This window comes from Psammomys obesus, unplaced genomic scaffold (assembly GCF_907164565.1).
Source record: "Psammomys obesus unplaced genomic scaffold, mPsaObe1.curated_primary_1811, whole genome shotgun sequence".
Taxonomy (NCBI): domain Eukaryota; kingdom Metazoa; phylum Chordata; class Mammalia; order Rodentia; family Muridae; genus Psammomys; species Psammomys obesus.
In genome coordinates, this window is record NW_026596240.1 from 6652774 (window position 1) to 6677970 (window position 25197).

At 42.3% G+C, this 25197-nt stretch overlaps 2 protein-coding genes across 4 annotated transcripts in view; one reads left to right on the forward strand and one right to left on the reverse strand.

Annotated features, from left to right (window-relative positions):
- The window catches only part of Ctnna2 (catenin alpha 2), a 1158760-nt gene that overhangs the window by 374304 nt on the left and 759259 nt on the right, over nt 1–25197 (reverse strand). The window lies entirely within an intron of this gene.
- Lrrtm1 (leucine rich repeat transmembrane neuronal 1) lies at nt 19634–22464 on the forward strand. Of its 2 annotated transcripts, none has more exons than XM_055596490.1 (2): nt 19634–20181; nt 20456–22464. In XM_055596490.1, exon 2 carries the CDS (start codon nt 20515–20517, stop codon nt 22081–22083), a length of 1569 nt encoding a protein of 522 aa, XP_055452465.1. In that variant the 5' UTR covers nt 19634–20181; nt 20456–20514; the 3' UTR covers nt 22084–22464. The 2 variants fall into 2 exon arrangements, with proteins under 2 accessions (XP_055452465.1, XP_055452464.1); XM_055596489.1 differs by having other exon boundaries at nt 19634–20177.

The window sequence follows — 25197 nt, forward strand, 5'->3', positions numbered from 1 at the left end:
CCCTGGCACCCATCTCCACAAAGCTCCTTTCTGATTGTCATGGTAACACAGGCAGGCAGGCAGGGCAGCGGCTGGGGCTGCTTGTCTGAGCCCTGGCCAGGCTGCCACGTGGGCTCAGTAGTGCATGGTCTCAAATTGCGGGAGCCTGTGGGCGACAGTCAGCCACCGTGGGGTGCACAGTTGCCCATGCCAGGGAATTAGTGTCTTTGTGGATTCTATCTATGTGGGCTCAAACTGTGTGTTACCATGACGATGGTAAATGGGTTCTCCAGTATCAGAGCAGCGCAGCATCACTTGTATTCTGGAAAGCACCCTTGGACCCATACATGGCTCTGTCTTAAGGTCTCAGGGCATGAACTCTTAGGAACGCCACTGTATCACCTAATCACTGGGCATCTTATTGACAGTGATCTACACTGAGTGATTTAGGGGCAACAACTAGTCAGAACCTTGATACAGGATGGAAAGAAGACAATTAAGCATGCTTATCAGATGGTAATTAATCTGTTCTCTAGAAGGAAAATGAAATTAAAAGGGTCTGAGAAATTCCACATATCCTAGATATGTCTTGAGCCTCATCTTTTGAAATACTTCCACAATTTTAGCTTTTTTAAAGCAACTTCTAATTACACATAATAATGGATTTTATGACATTTTCATACATGTATGTAAAGTATCTTGGTCACGATGTTCATGAGACAGGTTCTCATGTATCTCAGGCTGACCTCAGCCTCCCTATCTAGCCAAGGGTATCCTTGTGCTTTTAAAAAATATTATTATTTGATGTATATGGACATTTTGCCTTTATGTATCATTGTGTACCACATATGGTGCCTGAGGTGCTCAGAAAGAGCAGTTCAGATGTCTTGGACCTGGAGCTACGGACAGTAGTGTGTGCTAAGTCAAATCGGCGTTCTCTGAAAAAGCACCTCAAGCTCTTAACCGCTGAATCATCCTCCAGCCTTGATGTCCTCCTGACTCCACCTAGAAAGTGCTGGGATTACAGAAGTGTATACCACCATATCTGGCTTATACAGTGCTGGGGACCAAACACAGCATTTTGTATACCCTAAGGAGGCACTCTACCAACTGAGACACAGCATATCCCCTTACACACACACTTAAAATTGTGTTTCTGTTGTGCTGTTTCCTCCTAAGAAAAAGGAATAGCTATTATTCTCTAAAGCCCGTCTACTTTAAAAAGTAAAATGAAATATAGAACATCTTCAGAAAGGCTATAGCTTTTCTTAGAGTATAGATCAGCTCTCATGCCAGAGCTAACCTTGCAAAACATGTTAGGAGAAATAAGGTATTGATTAAATACAGTCACAGTAAAGACTAAGCTTACATTAGTATTCCCCACCGCCAGAGATGCCACACTTTATCATTCATCTGTGTCCAGGAGTGCATGCATACACACGCTGACAAAACAATGATTAACTTGGCTTACAATAGAGAAATTACTGATAGACTGGAAACACAGGTTCATCATATGCCTACAAAAATGACTGATGCTGCAATGTCCCCTAGTTTATTTGTGTGCATTGTGAGATGTCACTGTATATCACAAGATTTTTTAGAACATGCTGTTTAATAAAAACAGCTGGGGCTGGAGAGGTGTCTCAACAATTAAGAAAACACATTGCTTTTTCGAAAGAACTGAATTCAGTTCCCAATACTCACATCAGGGGGCTCACAGTCTCCTATAACTTCAACCCTAGTGTCATGCAACACCTCTACATGCACACACACACACACACACACACACACACACACACACACCACATACTAATAATTAAAAATAAATATTAAAAATGATATAACATACTCAAGACACATCAACGGGTTTTACAAGTTGCTTTCATTTCCTTGTTTTGTGCACTTCCCCTATCGTTTCTACTTTGCCTTGGGAAAAGATGTGTTCCTATCAGTCAGACTGAGTGCAGACTTCCTGACCACCAGCAATGCCTCGAGAGCCATATTAAACACTTTTCCTTGTGAAATTCCCAGACTCTCCCCATTAAATATCCAAATCTTCTTGAGCTCTCCACCCCAGGAGGCCTTTACATTTAATTACTTAGGAGATGATTATATTGTGTGTGCTATGACCTTTTATTATATTCTTCCTTTCTTTCTTTTTCCTTTCCTTCTTCTTCTTTTTAGATACGGAGTTTCTCTGTGTAACTCTGGATGTCCTGGAACTCTCCCTGTATACCACGCTGTCCTCAAACTCTTAGAGCTCCACCTGCCTCTGCCTTCTAAGTGCTGGGATTAAAGACATGCACCACCACGGCCTGGCTTTATATATATATATATTTTTTGTAGTCCTTTGTTTATGTGGTCATGGCAGAGAACCTAACATGCCACACTGATGCTTATAATTACATGTCTGTACCATCTAATTCATCAAAAAGCAAGTTCCCCCCTGCATAAAACTCAAGTCCAAGTGGATCAAAGAACTTTACATAAAACGAGAGAATCTAAATCTATTAGAAGACAAAATGAGGAAAAGTTTTGGAATTAATTGGCATAGCAGACAGCTTCCTGAACAGAACACCAACAGCACAGGCTATGAGATCAACAATTAATAAATGGGATCTCATTAAACTGAGAAGCTTGTGTAATTCAAAGACACTGTCAACAGAACAAACTGGCAGCCTACAGATTAGGAAAAGATCTTCACCAACCCTACATCAGACAAAAGGCTAATATCTAAAATATACAAAGAACTTAAGAAATTAAACATCAACAAATCAAATAGTCAGGACCCAGAGAGACACACATGGTATGTACTCACTTATAAGTAGATATTAGACCTATAGTACAGGATCACCATACTACAATCCACAGACCCTAAGAAGCTAAGTAAAAAGGAGGGCTGAAGGGAGGGTTCTAGAATGTTACTCAGAAGGGTAATAGAATATACAGCAGAAGTGGATGAGGAGAGGGAAATGGGCAGGAGATAGAATGAGGAGGGAAACAAGGGTGAGAATCGACAGGGAAGAACAATGGGGGTGGGAAGTGAGAGGGTTGGGAATAAGAAGGGAAACTGGGGAGCATCTTTTTCAAGCTAAAGGCCTGCAACAGGGCAGGCTCCTGGAAGGATATAGGTATGACTTCAGCTGAGACTCCTAACTGGCGGCAGGAGATGAAGACTGATGTGAGCACTTCTTAGCCAGGCAGACTAGTGGAAGGAGGGAAACCACAACCCGCCAACAAAACCTCTGATCCAAAAGTTACCCTGCCAATAAGAGACAACTAAAGCTGGGCACGGTGGCTTTTGCCATTAATCCCACCATTCAGGAGAGAGAGATGGATCTCTATGAGTTCAAGTCCAGTCTAGTCTACCAAGAAGGGTACAGTTCTGCCAAAACTACATAGTGAGATCCTGTCTCAGAACCAGAACAAAGCCAGAAAAGAGTGGGTGAGGCACTAAATATTTAGGACCAAAGCATTCGATCTGTAATTTACTTAAAAACATTCAAAACCTCTGTTGAAGAGTGGCAGGATATGTGGCAGGTCTTTTTCCATTACACATTCTTATAGCAAGTAAGAAACAAAGCCAAGATCTGCTTTTCCATGCCACAGTCTTCTGTGGGGGATTCACTTGCTTAACTGCTCCACAAGGCAGGTAGCTGACTCTCCTGTTCCAGAGAAGAGCTGCCATGGTTCATTCTAAGAGTTAAGTTCAAGAGCTGCCTGGCCACAGATGAAAGCTGGAGAAGCTCCAAGGCAGTCTTCCCATCTAGATTTCTATTTTGTAAAGGAATGTAGTTATCTGGTAAAAAAAAAAAAAAAAAAAAAAAAAAACATGGGGGTGCTGATGATCTACAAATGTGTCTATTTTAGAAGTCCTTATAAAAATGACTGCAAAACAGATGTATCAGAGCTATAGACGCAGTATTAAAATCAGCTGCTTATTTGTATCATCTTACTTTTATTTTCTTAAAGTTGTGAATCAAGGCAAAGATATTAATCCCATTTTACAGATGAATAAAATATGTAGTCCTGATGGATAACAGGTAAATCATTGAATTGCTTAAAAGCATTAAATGGATAAAAAATAATGCCCAGCATTAAAGCACTTGCAAAATGTCAAAATCAGAGAAAGATTATTCTGTGACATTTTGATTATCACTTTGTAATATGCAATTCCTTTCTTATCAGTTCTCAAAATAGTTGTACGGAAAATACTGCCTCATTTCCTACCAGCAGGCCACAGGAAAAGACACTCACACTTGCAGAAGGGCCCAAGTCAGAAGTTGTTAATGTCTTTCCACGAAAATCAGATGGTTCTGAGTGACTTTTGAAGACGTCCCATTTTAACCCCCTGACATCACTCTAGTCAGGTTGGTAATAAATGCTATTGAGTGTCCTTCATACATCAGGAGTTCTAATGGTAGTTAGGATGCTTATGCTGGGTAGTATGGAATCCAGGTGAAAAGTGGATTTAGGAAGTTAGAGACCCAGATACAAGATTCACTCCAACTAGATCACCCAAGTCACATGGAATTACTTTTCTCTTTTTATCCACTTTATCCTTTGAAAAGAGCAAAGCCATCAAAGCAAACATCGCTTTGCTCTCCACAAAGCTTGAGCCATATATGTGCATCTCAGAAAATGTTCTGAGGCCTCTGTGATGGTCACAGGTACAGGAGGGTGCAATATTCTCCATGTTATGTAAAGAAGCAATCCCTGCTTATGCGGCCAGCCTGGCAATGTGACGCTCTCATTCTTTCCAATTACTATATAGTTGTTTGGAACAATGCTAACAACATTAACAATGACACATCAAACACTAGGTGCTTTTACCAGTCCTTGTCAGGAAATTGTACTGAAAACAAGCAGTTAATTCCCAGAAAATAAATGATCAAATGGGTAAGAGACTGTAAATACCAATTATACTGAAATGAAGTACAGTCATTGGATACAGTTCTTACAAGTAACTTTCTATTTCTAAAGTAAATACTTCTCTACATAGGGTAGGGACCATTGGAACACAATCAGCCTCTGCAAAGGAAGTCAAGCAAGGTTGACCTTTTGTTTGTGATAAGGTTTGATAAAGAATGAGTCCTCCCAGTGACAGCCGTTCTGGGTATAGAAATGAACTCCCAGCATCTTACTTTGATTTGATCTTCTGTTAAGGATTGTTCAGTCAGGGGTGTGGAGAGACAGATAGCCCAGTGGTTAGGAGTACTTGTGCCTTTTTCAGAGGATCTGAGTTTGGGTCCCAGGACCCTTACCAAGTGGTTCACAGTTGTCTGTAACTCTAGCTCCAGGGGATCCCCACACCTCTGGCCTTTGCAGCCAATTTCATTCATAAGCACATACTCATATTTAGACACACACACTCCTACATAAAGTGACAAATAATAAAAAATAAATATTTTTAAAGAAATTTCCCCATCAAACAGATACCAAAACACTCTTGTAGGCTCATTCTGAACTTGCTCATATTGACTATTTAAGGCCAGGAAGAACATTCCAGGAAATGGAGGGCGGTATGGCTCTAGCCAACAATGCGCTGCAGCATACCTATCTATGCCAAGGCCTTGCTTTAAGGCCTAACTTCCCAGGAAAGGTTCAGTCCGACTGCTTAACAATGTTGTTTCAAAACTTTAAGGTTCTCACCTAAAACGTGCAGAGTTATGCCACAGAAAAGCTTTGCCATAGAAATAGTTTAGAAAGATGCCACTGAAACAAGCTACCAGCACATCTGCACTGAGGATATCCTACCTTCACCTGCTATGAATTAACAAATTCATGAATGTCACAGGTGAAAGGGATATTAGGCATCTTATGGAACTTCTGTGCTTTATGCTGAAAGGAATTGCTAATAAGGTGTTAAGTCATAGCTTATTCATATGCACTAAGACTCTGTGTTCACAACACACAGAGCATACTTTGAGTTTGCTCTTGAGAAATTTTATGACAAAAATTGAAGGGTGTGGGTGGTGTAGGGAAACATTTGGGGAACAATTTAAGACACGATTTAAGGGACCACTTAATTTGGGATAAATAAAATAGACCAAGGGCAAGATCAGTTCAGCCTTCTGGGATTGTGATTACCATCATAAAGAGCCAAGGTTTCAAAGAGCAATTACTATGCCAAATATCATTCAGTACTTACCATACAGACCTGGTACATGATTGTTGACTTAGCACACTATGACTTGAATGTGTAATGCCTTCCCTAAGCTCTCCTGTTTGATTGTTTGGTCCCAAGTTGGTAGCTGTGTATAAGAAGGTTTCAGAGATGGAGCCTTGCTGGAAGAAGTAGCTCACTGGAGGCATCCTTGAAAAATCTTTATTTATTTATTTATTTGCATCCTTGAATTTTTATGGCACAGTTCCACTTCCTGCTTGCTCCCAATTTCCCAACTACAAAACCATGTGGCCAGCAGCTTTCTGCTCCTGCGGCCATGCCTTCTATGCCAAATCCTTCCTTGATTTGTTCTTACCAGGCATTTTGTCACAACAACAAAGAAAGTAACTAATACTGCAGGTGCATCTGGGGGCATAGGTGTTTGTGGCTGGATGAGTGAATGGTCAGGAGTGAGCATGGTAGACATTACATAATGAAGGATATATATTGAAGAAGAGTCAGAATCTGCAGAATATTTACTATGTATAGAGGATCAAAATAATAATTATTGACTTAGAGGCTGTCAAGAAAACAAGCGAACACCACAAGGATGTAGACAATGATGTATTTGGATAGCATTCTAACCATGAAGTTGGTCATCACTTGTCCCCATGACTTCACTGGGTTATGTGTTGTAGTAAATATAAAATGGTGTGTTCGGCTTTATATTATTTATTATTCTTTGCCGTATGATTATTACGGCAGTATTATTTACCCTGCTATCACAAATAACAAAATACAGATAGCTATTAGATTTTATAATTGCCTTATTACCTTGGGCCTCGCAGACTTTTCTATCTATGCTATCTCAATAACCTCACCATTCACCTCCCCACCCCCATCCAATGCCATCCACCTTAACCATCCTCAGCTGGGCTGCCTTCCATCCATAATCTTATAAATACTTGCTTATATTTTCATATTGGTGATTTCTCCATCCCCACCATCTTCAGAGTCCTTCCTCCTGGCCCACATGGTTCCTGCTCCTCGATAATCCATTGTGGTCCTTTTCCTTTCTCCTCTCTTCCTGTCTGTATCGTTCTCATGATTCTCTTGTCCTTAAATGCCCTGGCACCTTAGCCAAGCCTCTTCCATCCTGCCTTGCCCAGGGATAAGCCATTTAGTCAATCAGTCAGTCAGGTATGTTTTAGGCATGTTTACATCTGGGCACATCTGGGCAGGGGGTAACCAGATCTTGAGGGCCAGCATCAGAACAACTCCCAATAGTTATGTTTATACTATGCTATAAAATATGGAGAGAATCTTGGGAACTTGTTAATGAATCACTCCCACATTCAAATTGAGGTTTCTGAATATGTGTGGTCATTCTGTTCTGCCCTGTCCTTTTCTATGCAAACAGCAACAGAGGGGAATAGGGGGCTGGTTGAGAGGAGTAGGAAACCTGAAGGAAGTCTGAATTATCCCCTCTCCTTGCTTGTTAGGTCCATGCTGGATGAACCCCACAGAACAGAGGATGGGAGGAGAGTTGAACAAGGTTTTTACAGTGTCTCAAGAATCGTTGTTCTTCAGGTCTGTTAGTTATCCCATAAAGGATGGAAGGAAATGTAGAAAAATCATACTTCATCATCAGTGCAGTATGGTTTAGATGTTCAGTGCCTTGGTTTTCTTTTAATGGGAACATGGTAGGTTTTCTGGCCTATAAATGGAATTAAATCATTAAAGTGCTTTGATTTACTGCATAAAACAGAGTGATCACTCTATAAAATACTCCAATGGTGGTGATGAAATGGCTCATATTTGTGAAGGTTTATAAGAAAGGTGTACGGGTTCCTTAAGGAAGAATATTCACTCCAACATTCTAGTCATTTCACATACTGGAAAATAGCCTGCTTGGGCCCCAGAGCTGTGTGCTGTTCTGTTCCTTATGCAGGATCTCTAAGGTCTTGAAACTTTCCATAGTAGCTTCTTACTAAATAGGCATGTTGCAACTCAAGTGATACCTCAGAGATACTGACCTAGTTTCATTTCTGTTGCTGTGATATAACATAGTGACATGAACCAACTAAAGTGAGAAAGAGGTTTATTTCAGGTTACAATTCAGGTTACAGTCCACCATTATTGGAAAAGTGGGGGCAGGAACTTCAAACAACTAGTCATGTTATATATACGACTAAGAGCAGTGAAAGATGAACATATACATACTGGCTTGCTTGCTTGTGCTCCGCTCCATTTCTCTAGTTATGCATTTGAGCACTTATGCCATGATTCAAAAGGGGTACATCTCAAGCAAACTTCACACAGAAGGACAGCGCTGACATTATAGAAACTCAATCTTTTTCTTTCTTCCTACTTTCTCTACAGCTTTTAAGGTTAAAGGCCAACTAAGAAGTGTGTCTCTGGATGGACATATTCAGTTTAATTCAAAATTTGACGGGAAAAAAGCTATACAGATAGGTGAAATATTATATATTTTTTTTGTCAACAACTTACTACTTCTCTTCCTTACTTCTGATGTGTGAAAGGAAGAAACTCCTGAAAGCTACAGGACATTTGTATTTCTTCTAACACATTTGTGGTCTTAATACTTGAACAAAAATCCTGAAGATTACTCTGGAGAATACACATGTTCTACTGATGTTTAAGCTGTCAATTAGAGATTAGAAAGTCACTCTCAAATCATCATAAGACCAAGATCTAGTTAGTAATAGTTTGGGCAGAAAAGAGGTCATTTCAAGCATATTCTTCCTGACCTGATTACCTGAAATTGCTTTAACATTTAAATGGTGATTTCAAGGCAAATGCAGTTTCTTCCTTCCTTCTCCCTTCCTCCCTTCTTCCCTTTTTCCCTTCCTCCCTCCCTTCCTTCCTCTCTTCTTTCTTTCTTTCTTTCTTTCTTTCTTTCTTTCTTTCTTTCTTTCTTTCTTTCCTTGTTCTTCTTGTTCTTTTCTCTCTTTTTTTTTGTTTTTTTGAGACAGGGTTACTCTGTGTAGCCCTGGCTGTCCTGAACTCACTCTGTAGACCAGGCTGGCCTCGAACTCACAGAGCTCCACCTGCCTCTGCCTCCTGAGTTCTGAGATTAAAGTCATGTGCCACCACGCTTGGTGCAATATATATTTTTTATAATATTATGGTCTGTTATCTTAATCTCAAATTTTTATTTTTATAGGCAAAGGACAACTTAGCAGAAAAGTGTTATCCCCTTTCTTTCCAGCTATTCATGCTGTGAAGCAACCTGTTTTACTGTTTAAACCTGTGTTTGTTCTGTTTCAATTGTACAGAAGGAAACAGTTTTGGCACCTTTAAAAATCAAAGCTCTATCACTCACCAGGGCAGCATAGCAACTGCACGAAAAAAATCATGAGAAATAGCAGAAAGCTACAGTTCTTCTAAAATCTTAGCGGGTTTATGGATCACCTCAGGATCTTGTAAGAATGGAAATTTTTCTGGGTCCTTCTTTCTTGAATGGAGTCCAGGACTCAGCATTTCTAACACACCATGGGTGACACCAACTCTAGTAGTTCTTAGTGCTTACAGATGATACTGTTGAAGATTCAAGAAATAAAAGTCACCTGATGGCATTTATTATATAGAATGGAAGTGCAGTTGTTTTCAGTCTGCAGAAACAACTGTAAACCCATCAAGTCCCAACAAGACAGGGAGTCTTTTTCTTTCTTTATTTTTTTTTTTTTTTTTTGAATCAGAATGACAATGACAAGCTCTGAGAGGTGATGCATAGGGAAAAAAGCATAAATGCTGAGAGATCTCTACTGGTGTCCTTGGAAGTCTGCTATCCTACACACGTGTCCTGAGCTCACTTGCTGGAAAAGGAGGCACCATGTGGAAGGGAACAGAATCATCCAGTCGACGGCACTCAAAGGTGGTCCTAGCTAATAACATGTCAGCTACCATCCCTGAATTAAGTCATACCAGATCTTCCTGTCTCTGGCAAACACTGCTGTAAATAACACAGCTGACTTCAGCTCCATAAGAAGACAACCTCAGTCTGTACACAGAGATTGGAGTTAAGCAAAACCACTATTCTTTTAAGGACCCTACATTAGAATGTTTTTGTTTTTTGTTGCTTAAAGAAGCAGTTAAGATCTGATTATGGTTCCTTTTCTTTTTTGCCTTCAATCTCTATTTTCTGTTTTAGTTTTAAATAATGGAAATTGATATAACTAATTATTTGGATAGCATTTGATCTGTTTTTAGATATCATGATTAAGTTCCCTTTTCTCCTATTTTACAACCTTGGAAATATGATCAAACTTATTAAATAGTAGTACAGTTTTTTCCCTCATAAAAGAAAGAATCTCAAAATTTCATTTCATAAGCTTTAGTCATTTCAAATTCTTCTGCCAAGGGGATAAATATAGCACTTTCTTTTGAAGGACTTGTCTAACCATTACCTTATTTTGTAATTGAGAAGGTGGCCTAAAGTCTATCCATAGAGGAACAATCTCAGGCTGAGAAGAGATATCAGTGACGCACCCTCTTGAGGAAGAGTACACTTAGCACCATCATGTCACTGACAAAGTCCTTCAGTGGACAACACCACGGCTACATGTTTCTTTGTGCTGGTTTATCGATTCAGGCATCTTTCACAGGCCTGTTGACTCTTCGCCGTCTGGATTGGTTCCGAAACTTGCTAAGGTGAAGTATATTTTTTCATATTTTGCCCCATGAAAATATAATAATAATAATAACAACAACAACAACTCCATGGTTATGCTTGCATATGAAAGGCCCCTTGCCATGAGCAGTTTCACAACAAACAATCCTTCATTTACCCTCATTTCCTCATATTCTTCAGGCTTGAGAATTATCAATTTGAAGAAAGGTTCTGCTTATATCTAGGGCATTCTTCAAACTGAGAAAACTTTAACTTAATAGAAGAAAAGTTTTGTTTTAAGAATAACTTTTGTCAAAACAAGCAGAGTGTAAGTATAATAATTACTTTCCTCATCCCTGTGCTGAAACATCTGATGAACAGGGCTGGAGAGATGACTTGGTGGTTAGGTTGTTATCGCTTCCATTCTAGAGAACTTGGGTTTGGTTCCAAGTAGCAACATCGCGTGGCTCACAACTACATGTAACTTCAGCTGGAGGGAATCTGATGCCCTCTTTTGGCCTCCGAGGTCATGTACATGGCATACACATGCACTCATATTGAGACACACATATACACATAAATAAGGATAAATCTTTTAAAAACAACCTACAAATGTAGAGTTGGTTCAGTGGTTACCAGCACTTGTTATTACAATGGACTTGGGCTCAAGTCACAGCACCCACATGGAGGTTCATGACCAACGTGGGCACCAGACATACCTGTGGCACACAGTTGTACATGCAGGCAAAATTAATACATATGAAACAATAAAAACAAATCAAGAAAACCTTTACAAAAAAACATCTGAGGAAAGCAACTAAGAAAAGGGTTTATTTTGGGTTCACAGTTTAGAACCTTTAATTCCCATCTCTGAATGAATTATGACTTCTGTGTAAATGAGACTGTGTCTCATTTCCTCTTTCTTGCTGGAGTTTTTATTTTTATGTCTACCACTACCATCAACAAGCACTTTCCAGGGAAGCCTTCACCTGCCTTTCCTTTTATAACATATATCCAGATCTTCAACCACTCACACTTAGCACTCATGATTTCCATTGTCTCTCTTCTATCCTCAAGATACATGCTTATTGAAATTATCTTAAATTATTTCTCAAAGGACAAATGTCACTTGAAATACCGTCATTTCCACTGCAGAACAATTATTGCTTCTGGCCTTCCCTGTCTGATTTCAATGTTAATCCATTCAGACCTATGTATTGTCTCACTGGAACAGATGGTGTGGCCTCCAACTGCCCTCTTTGCTTCCAGTAGCCTTTTCTTGCCCTTCATCTTCACAAACTTCATCAGAATTACATATCTTGCACCTACATTTTGGAACTCAAATGCCAGATGGAATGTGTACTCAATCAAGCTCTAAATCTACCTTCCAGTCTCACAATCGCTTGCTCTTGTCTCCTTCACACCTAGGTACATCCCAGTAGAGACACAGTTTGTCTCCTTTTTCTACTAACCAGAGTTAATCTTGTCCCCTTGTTGACCCACGTAATCAACCAAGCCCTCTCTCTCTGAGTGTATATCTGTGTGTGTGTGTGTGTGTGTGTGTATGTTCAGTGCTGTACTTGTTTCTGTGTGCGACTTTAGATACACAAGTAGGATAATGCACCTGTGTAGGTCAGAGGACAAATCTCAAGTGCTTTTCCTTTCCAGCTTGTCTCTCCCTCCCACCTCCCTGTAGGGACACATCGGCTCTTAAGATGCTTTTAATACTATGGCTGACCTTTATACGGATTTTCATGATCCAAACCCAGGTTACTAAGATTGCACAGGAAGCACATATTTGCCCATGAATCCATCTCCTCAGACCCTTTTTTTCCTTTGAGTTTCTCTGTGTGGCCTTGATCAACTAGCTAGAGAATTCTCTCCAACCACAGCCATAGCTTATATCTCTGTTGCAGCATAAACCATGTGGTTTTGTTCCACAGCTCCAGTCAGGTTCAAGGAGCACTGACGGCAGAGGCCATACTTAACTTAGTACATATTCTTAGCTGACCCTCCATTTAATCAGAAAAACAAATAAAAATGGCAGCAAAAATATTTTGATAAATAATTAAAAGGTATTCTCAGTGGAAGATTAAGAAGTACTTCTTGAGAATGGGGGGCACTTTACAAGAAGAGAGAAATTGATCCGAATGTGCAGGAATTCCAAATAGGACTCATGGAACGAATGGGAGCAGGGAACGCCATACTAAATAGATCTGTGAAAGGAAACCAAGTACAGTTGGCATAAACCTGTGTGAATTCGTCTGGAAAAGTCTGGGCCTTCCTGTGTTAATATTTTTGCCTATTTTTCAATAGAATATAATGAGTTTCCTATATTTACTTCAGGTTCCATAGGTTTTTGGTTAGATAAATAATCAAATCAATTAATAAAGTCAAGTCAACAAGACTGTCTGTGAAGTCAGTCCACCAGTAAGTCCACCAGAAAGATGCCAGCACATTAGGAGAGTGTTGTGTGGTAATCCTAATGACATGTGCATAGGACCCCTCATATCTTGTTTCTTATGTGTACACGTGGAAGGTGGGAAAATCATGTTTTTTTCGTTTTGCTCTACATTTCTTTCTTTCTTTCTTTCTTTCTTTCTTTCTTTCTTTCTTTCTTTCTGTGTGTGGGGAGAGTGGAAGAGGGAAACGAAGAGGGAGAGAAAATGGGAGAGGGAGAAAGAGAGACCATATGAGTTTCAGTCACCAAACTCAGGCTTTCAAATTTGGACATAAGCAACTTTATTTACGTAGACATTATGAGAGTCCCCACTTTGCATTTCATTCATCACTGGACTGGCACATTGTTGGTCAACAATATGTTTGTGAAAATAATGTGGCTGCCTTGTTAATAAAAGATAAGACAAACAGAAGGAACGGAAGCTCCCCAAAATCCAACCCTCTTTCTGCAGTGAGACTTCCTTTCCCAACACTGAATGAAAAGCTGGGAGTCAGGAAGGACAGTTTCCAGGAGTCATGAACACAGAGGCAGAGTGTTTAGTTACTGCCCAGCTAGATGGAGACGGGCCAAGGTGAGTTTTAAAGTGCAGTGTGCAGAGGACTGACTCCCAGTGAGATGAGAAAGCAGAGAAGGCTGTTGAGGATAAAACATTAACCTTTTAGAAGGATAATTTGAAGCACACACTGAAGATGTTTCCAAACGCCCTTACCCTTTGAACACAGATTCTACCTCTAGAATGAAGTGTGAGATCATATAGTGTGCAAGGACTAAACATGTGACCAGAGTTATCACCGCGTACTTCGCAAGGCCTTAAGAAGAATAACAACCTAAGCACTGAACACGAGGAGACAAATTTAAAGACAACGCATCTCCCAGACTCCATAGTTTATCTCTGGGTTGATGGCTATAATTGCTTTAATTGTCCTTATCAATTTTTTTTAGTTTTCATTCTCTATTTCTTAGTTTTTTTCCTATAAACATCTCCATTAGTGTTATACACATGGCATAACAGCATTGGATAGTGCTAAAAACACTGACCAACATTAGCAGACTTTAGTAATGTCATAGCTTTCTTTCTTTTTTATGGAAAGACAGCTTTAAAGCACCTCCACCCATCCTGCCCTCATATACCCCTGTTGTCCCATTCCTTCTGTGATTGGAGGGCTGGAGAGACAAGGTAGAGCGCTGCCCCTTAGATCTGTCACCATGGAGTCACAGTCTTATGTCAGATGTCATAACACCGTCATCGCTTAAAGATGAAAGCTAAAGATAAAACCAGCCGAAAGCCCTAGGAATGCTCAATGTCTTCCATATACCGACAGTACAATCCAGCCTCCTGTGTGCTGGAAGAAGTGATAGGCCCCGCACTTCCTGGTCTTAAAATCTAGTAGCCAGACAAAATGCAGTTGAGCCAGTTTGCTCTTTTTGACCAAACTCTACCACCAAATTCTACACACACAGAGCAATCTACTAACTGAGCTACATTCTCAGGTCTGCTTATTGTATAATGAATTTATTGAATTGTTCAGGTCTTATGGATAAGTGCACGGAGTCAGGAGAGTCCCAAGATTCCACATTTCTAACAAGACCTGAGGCTGCTTGTTCCAGCTTATTGCTTTGAATCACGAAACTTTACCATGAGTGATTTCACTAAACTCTCACAAGTACACTTGCAGGTAGCCATGTTTTGACCTATTTGACAATGGGAATGGCATGTATAGAGTCACACTAATAAAAAATAAGTGGGGCATGGTGTCAGGCCTATAATCCCATCACTAAGGAGGTATAACAAACAGGTCATAAGTTTTAGGCTATCCTGGGCTACATAAGAAGTTCAAGTTCAAAAAAAAAAAAAAAGAAGTTCAAGTTCAGCATGGCTACAAATGGAAACCTTATCTCAACAAACAAACAAACAAACAAACAAACAAAAAAAAAAACAAAAGTCAAATGAACAACAGCAACAGAAATAACAGAGCAGGAATCCTGAGTCATTTTTAGTCTTGACTTCAAGATGTTCAACAACCCTGGAAGTTCTAAAATAGTCAAGTTAGAAATGATTGCTGCACTCATATAAAATCAATAGGACTTAGAAATCTGTAAAAGTAAAGAATAGAGTGGATAAGAATGAGAAATGACTTCATATGGGATAGGGTAGGATGAGGTCAGTTAAGTAATCCTAGACATTTGGCCTTCATGTGAAGGGTTAGGATAAAAGTCATCCAGGTAGAGCATAAAATAAAAGGTCCTCATATGTACATAGTTTACAACTATTATTCTGTCATTCATCGAGCATGACAGGGACTTTCTTCTTATTACTTGTATTGCTGCCTTCTTTCAAGAGGGGCATGTTGCTTGATCAGAAGGGACTTCCCCTTTCTAATTTGTTTCTCCTAACTAGACCTCTTGAGAGAAGTCTGAGGTTCCACGGGCATCACCTCTGGGTTCCATGGGCATCTGTGGTGGCACTCCACATAAAGTGCCATCTGTGTGGTATGTGCCCAGAGGAACAAAAAGGTTAATTCTCTCCTTTGGAAACTGTGACTCCCATCCTCCCCCAGTTCCTCTAAGTGTTTCCTTTTAAAGAAAAGCCATGGTTCACTGCTACTGAAAATTAAAGACAACAGCATAAAGATCAAGGTCCAGGCTGGTACCAGCAATGACAGAACATTAAAATTGTTACTTGACTTTCTCTTTCCTTGAATACTGACAATGGCTGTTGAAGAAAAGACAACCATAACACGGTTAATTTCATAAATGTGTGTGTGTGTGTGCTCACTAAAACTGGTGTACAGATAGGCCAGAGGTTTATATTGAGAGATATTCCCCAATTACTTCTCTTTCTTATTCTTTAAGAGAGGGTCTCTCCCTGAGCTTCACTGTTTGATCTAAACTACCTGGCTAGCCAGCCTTCTGGATCCTTGTGTTTCCAGTGCCTGTGATAGGATTACAGTACACATGACCACAGTCTGACCATTACATGAGTGCTGGGGATCTGAACTCAGGTCTTCAAGCTTGCATCTAAGCATCTCACTCAGTCTCCAGCCGATTTCAGATTCTTTTTACTTGTATCTCTTCATTCCTAGACACTTCTGGCTAAAATGAACAAATTGGAGGTGACCTTCAGTTTAGCTGAAATGGATGGCAGTAATAATTACATGACTTCCTCAATCCTACATCACAATGTGGAGTACCAAGAAAACATGAGAGGGTCTTTTAGGTAAAGTTTACTTTATAAGGTTGAGGAGAGAAGGAATAACCAACTAGCTCTTCTATAGACTATACTTCTAGCTTCTCTAACTGAACCAACTTGTCTCTCTTCTACCTCTCTTAAGTTCCAGATTTGCTTCGGCAATCATAATTATACCCTGCATTCCAAAGACTTCCTTCTACTCTGCTAATACCATGTTTTAAATACCTTTTCTGACATCAGACTAGGGAGCCAGGCCTCCACTCCCGACCACATATTGGCATGCTGTTTTCAGGTTATAGCCTTTCTGAATACCCAGCTTCTATCACTTCACATTACTTCAGTGAGATGGACTCACTCTCCTACTGTACACAAATATTCTGACCATCATCAGGGCTTTAAAGGCATCCAGAAAACTGCTCTTCAGCTATCCAACAATGAAGAAGACATAGGACAACACAAATCTGTGGTAAGCCCAGAGAAAAGCACGATCAAGAATGTTACTACTTGATAGATGAAGATTTCTCGCTAGACATGCAAAGGGAAAAGAAAGAAAAATAACTGAAAGTAGGCATATTTCTCCCCCATTTCAGCATCCTGGACACTTAGAAGCATGAAATGAAAATTTGTGAAAAACAGCCATATCAACTTGCTGTGGTGACTCAAAAGTTGTCATTTCTCAACTCAACTTTGCTGAAACACTTGATTCATGTTGTTCTTATTTAACCTAATTTGCATTGATTTAATCAGTTCTGGTATGCTTTAAATACATAATAAATTGGAATTCTGCAACTCAGAAGACTTAGAATAGCTAAATTTCAATAAAGCTCATTTCAATCTGTTAATGTATACAGCTCTGCCAAGGGATTTAAGAGGATAGAAAAGATGCAACTTGCCACATTAAAGGTGAGAAGGGCTTAAAGATACCATGCAGACAAAATTATTTGCAGGATAATAACACGAATATATATATACACATGTATATATATATATATATGTATATATAGATACACATATAGATACATCTTAATTGCAGCTTAGAAGCCTAGAAGTGTCTTGAACACTTTGAATGGCATACTTAGAAGAAAACTCACATATAAACGCAGTGCATTTAATTTTATTCTCTTTCTTTTTTGCCAACACTCAACTCTTCTCTGCCTCTCTGTACCAGCTCTACAAATCAAGTGACATCCAAAGTAGGACCTCTTCTTGCCCATTTGGCAGCCTCTCTCGTCCTTCTGCCAATCTGCATGCATTATAAGGATTTTCTTCCTAGCAGCCATGGGGATTGGGTGCCTTATGCTCACAGTTCTTGCTGAATGGCTGGCCACTGTTTACCCCTGCCTGAGCCTGCCCAGCCTTGCTCTTCCAACCCTTTAGAGTTTATGGCTCAATCAGTCGGCATGCTGTCAGGAATAATTGTTTTGGCAAGGGGTAAAACCACTTGATGATGAAATTGTTTCTCTGTCTGTTAAAGTGTTCTGCAGCAACCCAAAAGTGCCAAGTGCCCAGTGTAGAGCTAGTTTGGAGGCAACGTGAGGACAGGTGACCATCCAGATTGGCAAAGGAAGAGCGCGGCTCTGAGCAGGAACACTAAAGATCTGTTTGTGTCTGTGAGGAGATGTATGACCTTGAATAATCCCCAGATGTCTCTGACCTCAGTTTTCTCATGTGCAAAACGGATAGGGTTGATTTTCTCATGTCTCCTATAGCTCCTAAGTCAGCATGTGATGTCTAGGACACTTCAGATTTGTTTTCTTTTCAATTATATGATACATTTTGGGCATGAATGACCAAGACAGAGCTCAGAAGAATACAGAATGGAATGATTCATACCCCCATTCATATGACTTTTCCTGAAAAGTGCCACCTGACTTTGATGACCTTAATTCTACCAGTTGGTCTTTTCAACTTTCTTGTGAAGGACAAGTCTAGTGGCTTGACCAGTCTACTAAACTTGTGAGATAGCCCAAGACACCCATCATCATTCCTACCAAAGGAATAGTGACAGATAATGCCCACTTATTTGAAGTTCTTTAGAGGCAGAACTGATAGGGCTGTGAGGACATTAATACACCTTACCCATGACTCCTCCTGATATTGGCTTACTTAGTCATCTTTGAGGACTTTTTAAACAGATGGCCTGTTTAAAAACAGGTCTCTGACAATAAGGTGGAGCTGTTATAGATAGTTGTAACTGGAGGATTACTTATTCATCGTATGGCCTCCTGTCTGTGAAGGGTTGAAGGTAGAAAACACTGCAGGGACTTTCCCTGGCATTCAGAAGAGAAGCAGCATTATTCTGTACAGTCGCAAAACTGAATTAGAGATGAGTGGACGAGAAAAAGACTTCTTTATTCCTTAAAATGCCTCTTCTCTACACATTTTCTAGTACATTCTCCAGGGGTTAGCTATAGTTACCATGAACAGCACATGTCAGTGTTAGCCTCGCCCATGTCATACAGCAGCATCTTCATCCTTGCAGGCAGTGTGCTCCTTTTACAGGGTGTAGACTGGGCAAGTCCCAGTGGGCTCTTCAGCAGTCTCTCCGCACATAGACGGAATCTGCCATACTGCCACCCTCTCTCACCATCAGGACTCAGACGGCTTCTCCAGCAGAGTATGAGCTTGGAAAGCATTCCCTCAGCAAACCCTGAAAATGGCCAGCTCAATGTAGAAGGCTGGTGTTAACCTTAGCAAATGGAGAGGAGAGGGGAGGAGAGGAGAGAAGAGGACACACACACACACACACACACACACACACACACACAGAGAGAGAGAGAGAGAGAGAGAGAGAGAGAGAGAGAGAATCAGCCAAACCCTAAATCTCATTGCCTTCTTGTATCTCCTCTCAAGTTGCTTTTGGAAAGCAAAGAAACAAATGTTGATTGCTCTACAAAGTCCTACGTATCTGTTACACGTAGGCAGTTTAAAAGAGGGGAATATATCCCCAGAGAAAGGTTAGCTGGGGGAGGGGGACCGAATATGTCAGTCCCTCATTTGGATTTATCTTGTCATTGATGATTTTCTTACCCCACCACCTCTTTTATTCCCCTCCCTCAAATATAGACCCCCCCCAAAAAGCTGAGAGTGTTTTTTTTTTTTTTCATTTCATCAAAGAACATACATTACTTTAGCGGCTTTTTTTTTTTTTTTTAAATGTTGGTTTTCTGCCCACCCCTTTTCAGTCTGCCTGTGCTGGAGGTGCTGGGAGAAGACGCACGATCGCGAGCAGCTTACGACACTCAGTGAGCAGTCGGTGCCGGTGCAGGCTCGCGCACACTCCTCGGAGGAGGGAAGCAGCCGGGCGCTGCTCTGCGCTCCGCCAAGCATGAGCCGGCCAGGTTTCCGCAGCTGCCCGGGACACGAATGGCAGGGGTTCTCCAGCCGGGACTCCAAGGTGGCTGCGATCCGCGGTGGTCATTGCCGATGACAGTCTCCAGACTGTCGAATCCTGGGGAGTCTCGAGCCCAGAGTTTGGAGTTGATTTTTTCTCTCAGCCCCCCAGCCACGTCACAGCCTCAACTGCAGAGGGAAAAAAAGGGGGACCGAGGCAGGAAAGCGAGAAGCCCGGGCTCCCGGCACGTAGTTGGGAAACTTGCGGGTCCTAGAAGTCGCCTCCCCGCCTCGCCGACCGCCCCTGCAGCCCCGGAGCGCAGCAGCAAAGTGAGACATTGTGCGTCTGCCAGATCCTCCGGCCGAGGAGCAGGGCTGCCTCGGGAAACACAGAGGGGTCTTCTCTCGCCCTGCATATAATTAGCCTACACACAAAGGGAGCAGCTGAATGGAGGTTGTCACTCGCTGGAAAAGGGTGGGTAAGACACTTTTTTAATTAAATTCTTTCCAGAAGAAAAAAAAATTTCTCCCTTTTCTTTGCTGCCGCATCTAACATGGACTGCATTACCCCGGCTTTGATCTGTCCGTGGCTGTGAACTTTGTAAGCCGCCCGGCTTCCTGCATGCTGAGAGGTGAACGTGTGGCTCTGGGGAGGGGGGTTCTTTCTGCATTTCTCTATAGTGATCTGATTTTTTTTGTCCTTTCCCCCCCTCCCCCTCCCTCCCCTTTCCCTTGGAATAAAATATGATATAGATTTCTGACCCAGCGCTTCCAATGGACATTCTCCAGTCTCTCTGGAAAGATTCTCGCTAATGGATTTCCTGCTACTCGGCCTCTGTCTACACTGGCTGCTGAGGAGGCCCTCGGGGGTGGTCTTGTGTCTGCTGGGGGCCTGCTTTCAGATGCTGCCCGCCGCCCCCAGCGGATGCCCGGGGCAGTGTCGGTGCGAGGGGCGGCTGCTGTACTGCGAGGCGCTCAACCTGACCGAGGCGCCCCACAACCTGTCCGGCCTGCTGGGCTTGTCTCTGCGCTACAACAGCCTCTCGGAGCTTCGCGCCGGCCAGTTCACGGGGTTAATGCAGCTCACGTGGCTGTATTTGGATCACAATCACATCTGCTCGGTGCAGGGGGACGCCTTTCAGAAACTGCGCCGAGTTAAGGAACTCACGCTGAGTTCCAACCAGATCACCGAACTGGCCAACACCACCTTTCGGCCCATGCCCAACCTGCGCAGCGTGGACCTGTCCTACAACAAGCTGCAGGCGCTAGCTCCGGATCTCTTCCACGGGCTGCGGAAGCTCACAACGCTGCACATGCGGGCCAATGCCATCCAGTTCGTGCCCGTGCGCATCTTCCAGGACTGCCGCAGCCTCAAGTTTCTCGACATTGGATACAATCAGCTCAAGAGTCTGGCGCGCAACTCCTTCGCCGGCTTGTTCAAGCTCACGGAGTTGCACCTGGAGCATAATGACTTGATCAAGGTGAACTTCGCCCATTTCCCGCGCCTCATCTCCCTGCACTCGCTCTGCCTGCGGCGGAATAAGGTGGCAATTGTGGTTAGCTCTCTGGACTGGGTTTGGAATTTGGAGAAAATGGACTTGTCTGGGAACGAGATCGAATACATGGAGCCCCACGTGTTCGAGACCGTGCCGTACCTGCAGTCCCTGCAGCTAGACTCCAACCGCCTCACCTACATCGAGCCCCGTATCCTCAACTCCTGGAAGTCCCTTACGAGCATCACTCTGGCCGGGAACCTGTGGGACTGCGGGCGCAACGTGTGTGCCCTGGCGTCCTGGCTCAGCAACTTCCAGGGACGCTATGATGCCAACTTGCAGTGCGCCAGCCCCGAGTACGCCCAGGGCGAGGACGTCTTGGATGCTGTGTATGCCTTCCACCTGTGCGAGGATGGAGCCGAGCCCACCAGCGGCCACCTCCTGTCGGCAGTCACTAACCGCAGTGACCTAGCGCCCCCTGAGAGCTCAGCCACCACTCTGGTAGACGGCGGGGAGGGGCTGCACGATGGCACGCTTGAGCCCATCACCGTGGCCCTTCCGGGCGGCGAGCACGCCGAGAACGCTGTGCAGATCCACAAAGTGGTCACAGGCACGATGGCCCTCATCTTCTCCTTCCTCATCGTGGTCCTCGTACTGTACGTATCCTGGAAGTGTTTCCCAGCCAGCCTCAGGCAGCTCAGACAGTGCTTTGTCACGCAGCGCAGGAAGCAGAAGCAGAAACAGACCATGCATCAGATGGCTGCTATGTCTGCCCAGGAATACTATGTTGATTACAAACCCAACCACATCGAGGGGGCCCTGGTGATCATCAACGAGTATGGCTCGTGTACCTGTCACCAGCAGCCCGCGAGGGAATGCGAGGTGTGATTGCCCCAGTGGCTCTCAACCCATGCACTACCAAATACGCCTGGGCAGCCGGGCGGGCCAGCGGGTACCAGGACGGGTCTCCTCTGCGCTCTGACGTGTTGACTGAAACTGTAAGGGGATCTCTCCCAGAGACTTGACATTTTAGCTTTATGTGTCTTAAAAACAAAAACAAAAATCCCGAAATAAAACACAACAAAAAACCCCACCCCATAATCTTCTGGACAGTCTGTCTTAAATTTCATATGAGAACTCCTTCCTCCCTTTGAAGATCTGTCCATATTCAGGAATCTGAGAGTGTTAAAAAAGGTACCAATCATTGATTTTCTTTTTGTAAACTAAAACGTTTAAAATAAAATAGCACTTACAGTTTCTACAGACTTGTGGAACCTAAATGAACTGCTACCTGTTTTGTCGGAGAAGCAGTGGCTGGGGTTTCCTTTGAATGCAGGCGTGAGCTGGATGCGGGGTCTTGGAAGGTGGGAAAAATATAAAAAATCATGGAGCAAAGTCAGGCTCTATGCGAGGATAAGAAGGGCAAGGGAAGACAGCATATCAGTGTAATAGTCCTGGGTAATTTATCTCTGTGAATAAGGCCCAAATAAAGTCAGCGAGACCTTTCATACTCTAGTCAGAGGAGTGGGCAAAGACATGCAGTGCTTTAAAGTAATGGGTGAGGGAAAACTGGGCATCATTTCTCAGCATCTAAGGCAGAGATAGGAGATCTTGGCAAGATTGTTGCAAATGGCCTTGTAAAGGCAACGCCTGACAGTTTGTCCTGTGAGCACGAAACATTTCCCCCTCTAAAATCAGCTTAAGATGTCCCCATTGAATGCCATTTGATATTTTGATCTTAATTTTCCTATGTCTTTACTCACCAGAATGAGTAGCACTCTGTGACCTTTATCATACCCTCCTAAGTTAAAGAGAACCTCTCAGCCTTAGGGAGAGAGAGAGAGAGAGAGAGAGAGAGAGAGAATATATCAGTGTCTAATACTGAGACAAGCTTCTGGAGCCTCAGTTTAGTAGGTACTGTGGGGAGAGAGGAAACTCTGACTCAGGAATCCCCCTGGGGTAATGAATTATGGTGAAAAAATTCAGCTCCTGACTTGGTACAGCAGTCTTGGGGGTGAAGTGAGAGATATCCTTCTTTATCCTTGTGTTTGCATAATATTGATATGGGAATAATTTGTTGAACCAGAACAGGAATGCTGCCTCATCTCAGGGGGTCCTTTTATGTGGTGTGGTATGTTTTCCTACCTTTAAAAAAATGTTAAAATGACTGACAGCCCCTTCCTAGCTCTGAAAGGCTTCCAGGGCTTCCCATTGACACTGTATTCTTTTATTGAACTAAAGAGCAAGGGGGGTGGGAGCAGTGGCAGTTGGGTGGGTTCTGGGAAGGGCAAGAGGGGAGGAGTGTATTGATGGCTGGTATTTTTTTTAACCACCTGACAATATAATTAGACATATGATTGGAACACACTGTCATGGACAGCAGATGATAGCAACTGGACCAAGGAGTCCCACATCACCCTCCTAACTGATACTAAAGCAAGGCTTTTATCTTTTTCATCCCTGCTTTCCTTTCAAGAGATAAGTACAAAAATCAGTAACAAGCTGGGGGATGTGTGTGAAGACATAACACCATCCCTCATCTGCATCCAGTTACTAACCTAAAGAAGAAAACCCCCCACTTTAAAAAAATGTAAAATAATATTAGCAGAAGGTTTCCTTAAGCTAAGGATTGGTGGTCTATTCGTCTTCTACCACTGTAGAAATCAATCTGCCCAAAAATGTGGCTTAAAGAAGTTGCCTTCAAAAGAAACATTTTGCAAATATCTTTAACATGTAAATCTTAGGAAACAGCTTCACACACACACACACACACACACACACACACACACACAGACACACACACACCAGCTCACACCTGACCAAGAAACTTCACATTAGTTTGCCTATAATAATAGGACTTTTTGGTAAATATCATGTTCTTAACACCCATTCAGAATGTGAATGTTGTAGAAGAAAGGCGTTTTGTTTGATAACTTCAGGGATGGGGTTTGGGGTTTAGTCTCAGCATGATGTTGAATTGCCTTTGTAAACAGATTAACCCTGAGAGGGCAGGAGTAGGGAGGTGCCTATATTGGCAATTGAACCTTACTAAGAGCATTGATGTTTAGCTTCCTTCCTTCCTTCCTTCCTTCCTTCCTTCCTTCCTTCCTTCCTTCCTTCCTTCCTTCCTTCCTTCCTTCCAGCACTGTGGCCACTGCGGTAGAGTTGCTGTTAACGTCACCTCTTCACAGGGAGACTCCAGGGATCCACATGTTGTTCTTAGTGTCGTGGAGTGTTGGTGTATTTACAAGAATTTTGCTTCAAGAAGCAGACCTTTGAGGCAGACAGTAGAACTCCAGTGTCCCTCTGTCCCTAAATATGTCCATTGGAATCTACAGTTTATTTGTATCCTAAGATAACCCTCCCCCCATTTCTTTTTTTTTCCAACATAGCTGTGAGAAAGAGCATAGTCATGTTTTGTTCTCTGTTGCTCCATTATTCCCATGATAAAACAGCAAGTATTTAGGATACCTTAAGCCCCTGTAAATCAAATAACGAATATTTGAAAAGAGAACTCAGACATTAGTGATTTCCAGAGCAGCTGATGTGTGGCCAGCTAAGCTCTGCTGCTTGTGTTAGTAGGGAAGCAAGTGTATCCACACACAGGGACCTCACTTCCATGGACACCTGGTTCAGGGCCTCTGGATTTTGAGAAGGGCAGAGGGAGAGAGAAGCCAAACTTAAGGGAAAGAGGTAATTTTACCTAAGGTTTTGTGATACTTGCAGTCCTCAAATTAATTAATCTCTAAGCTTCAAGAATCTTGCTGTGACCTCTCCTAGCAAACTGCTACACACTTAAAAGGGAATCTAATTCTTAAAGGTGTAGGACTTTCTTCCTCCCTGTTTGTTCTTCCCAGAGAGGATGCTAATATCATTTTAGGCTCTCTCTAAAGAGTTGAAAGGCGCAATTTCTGCCTCATCCTGGGCATTGTGATGGATTAACCCTGTCTTTCAATACTTTCCAAGTACTGATTAGGGTTCTGCAAAGGTACTGAGGTTTTT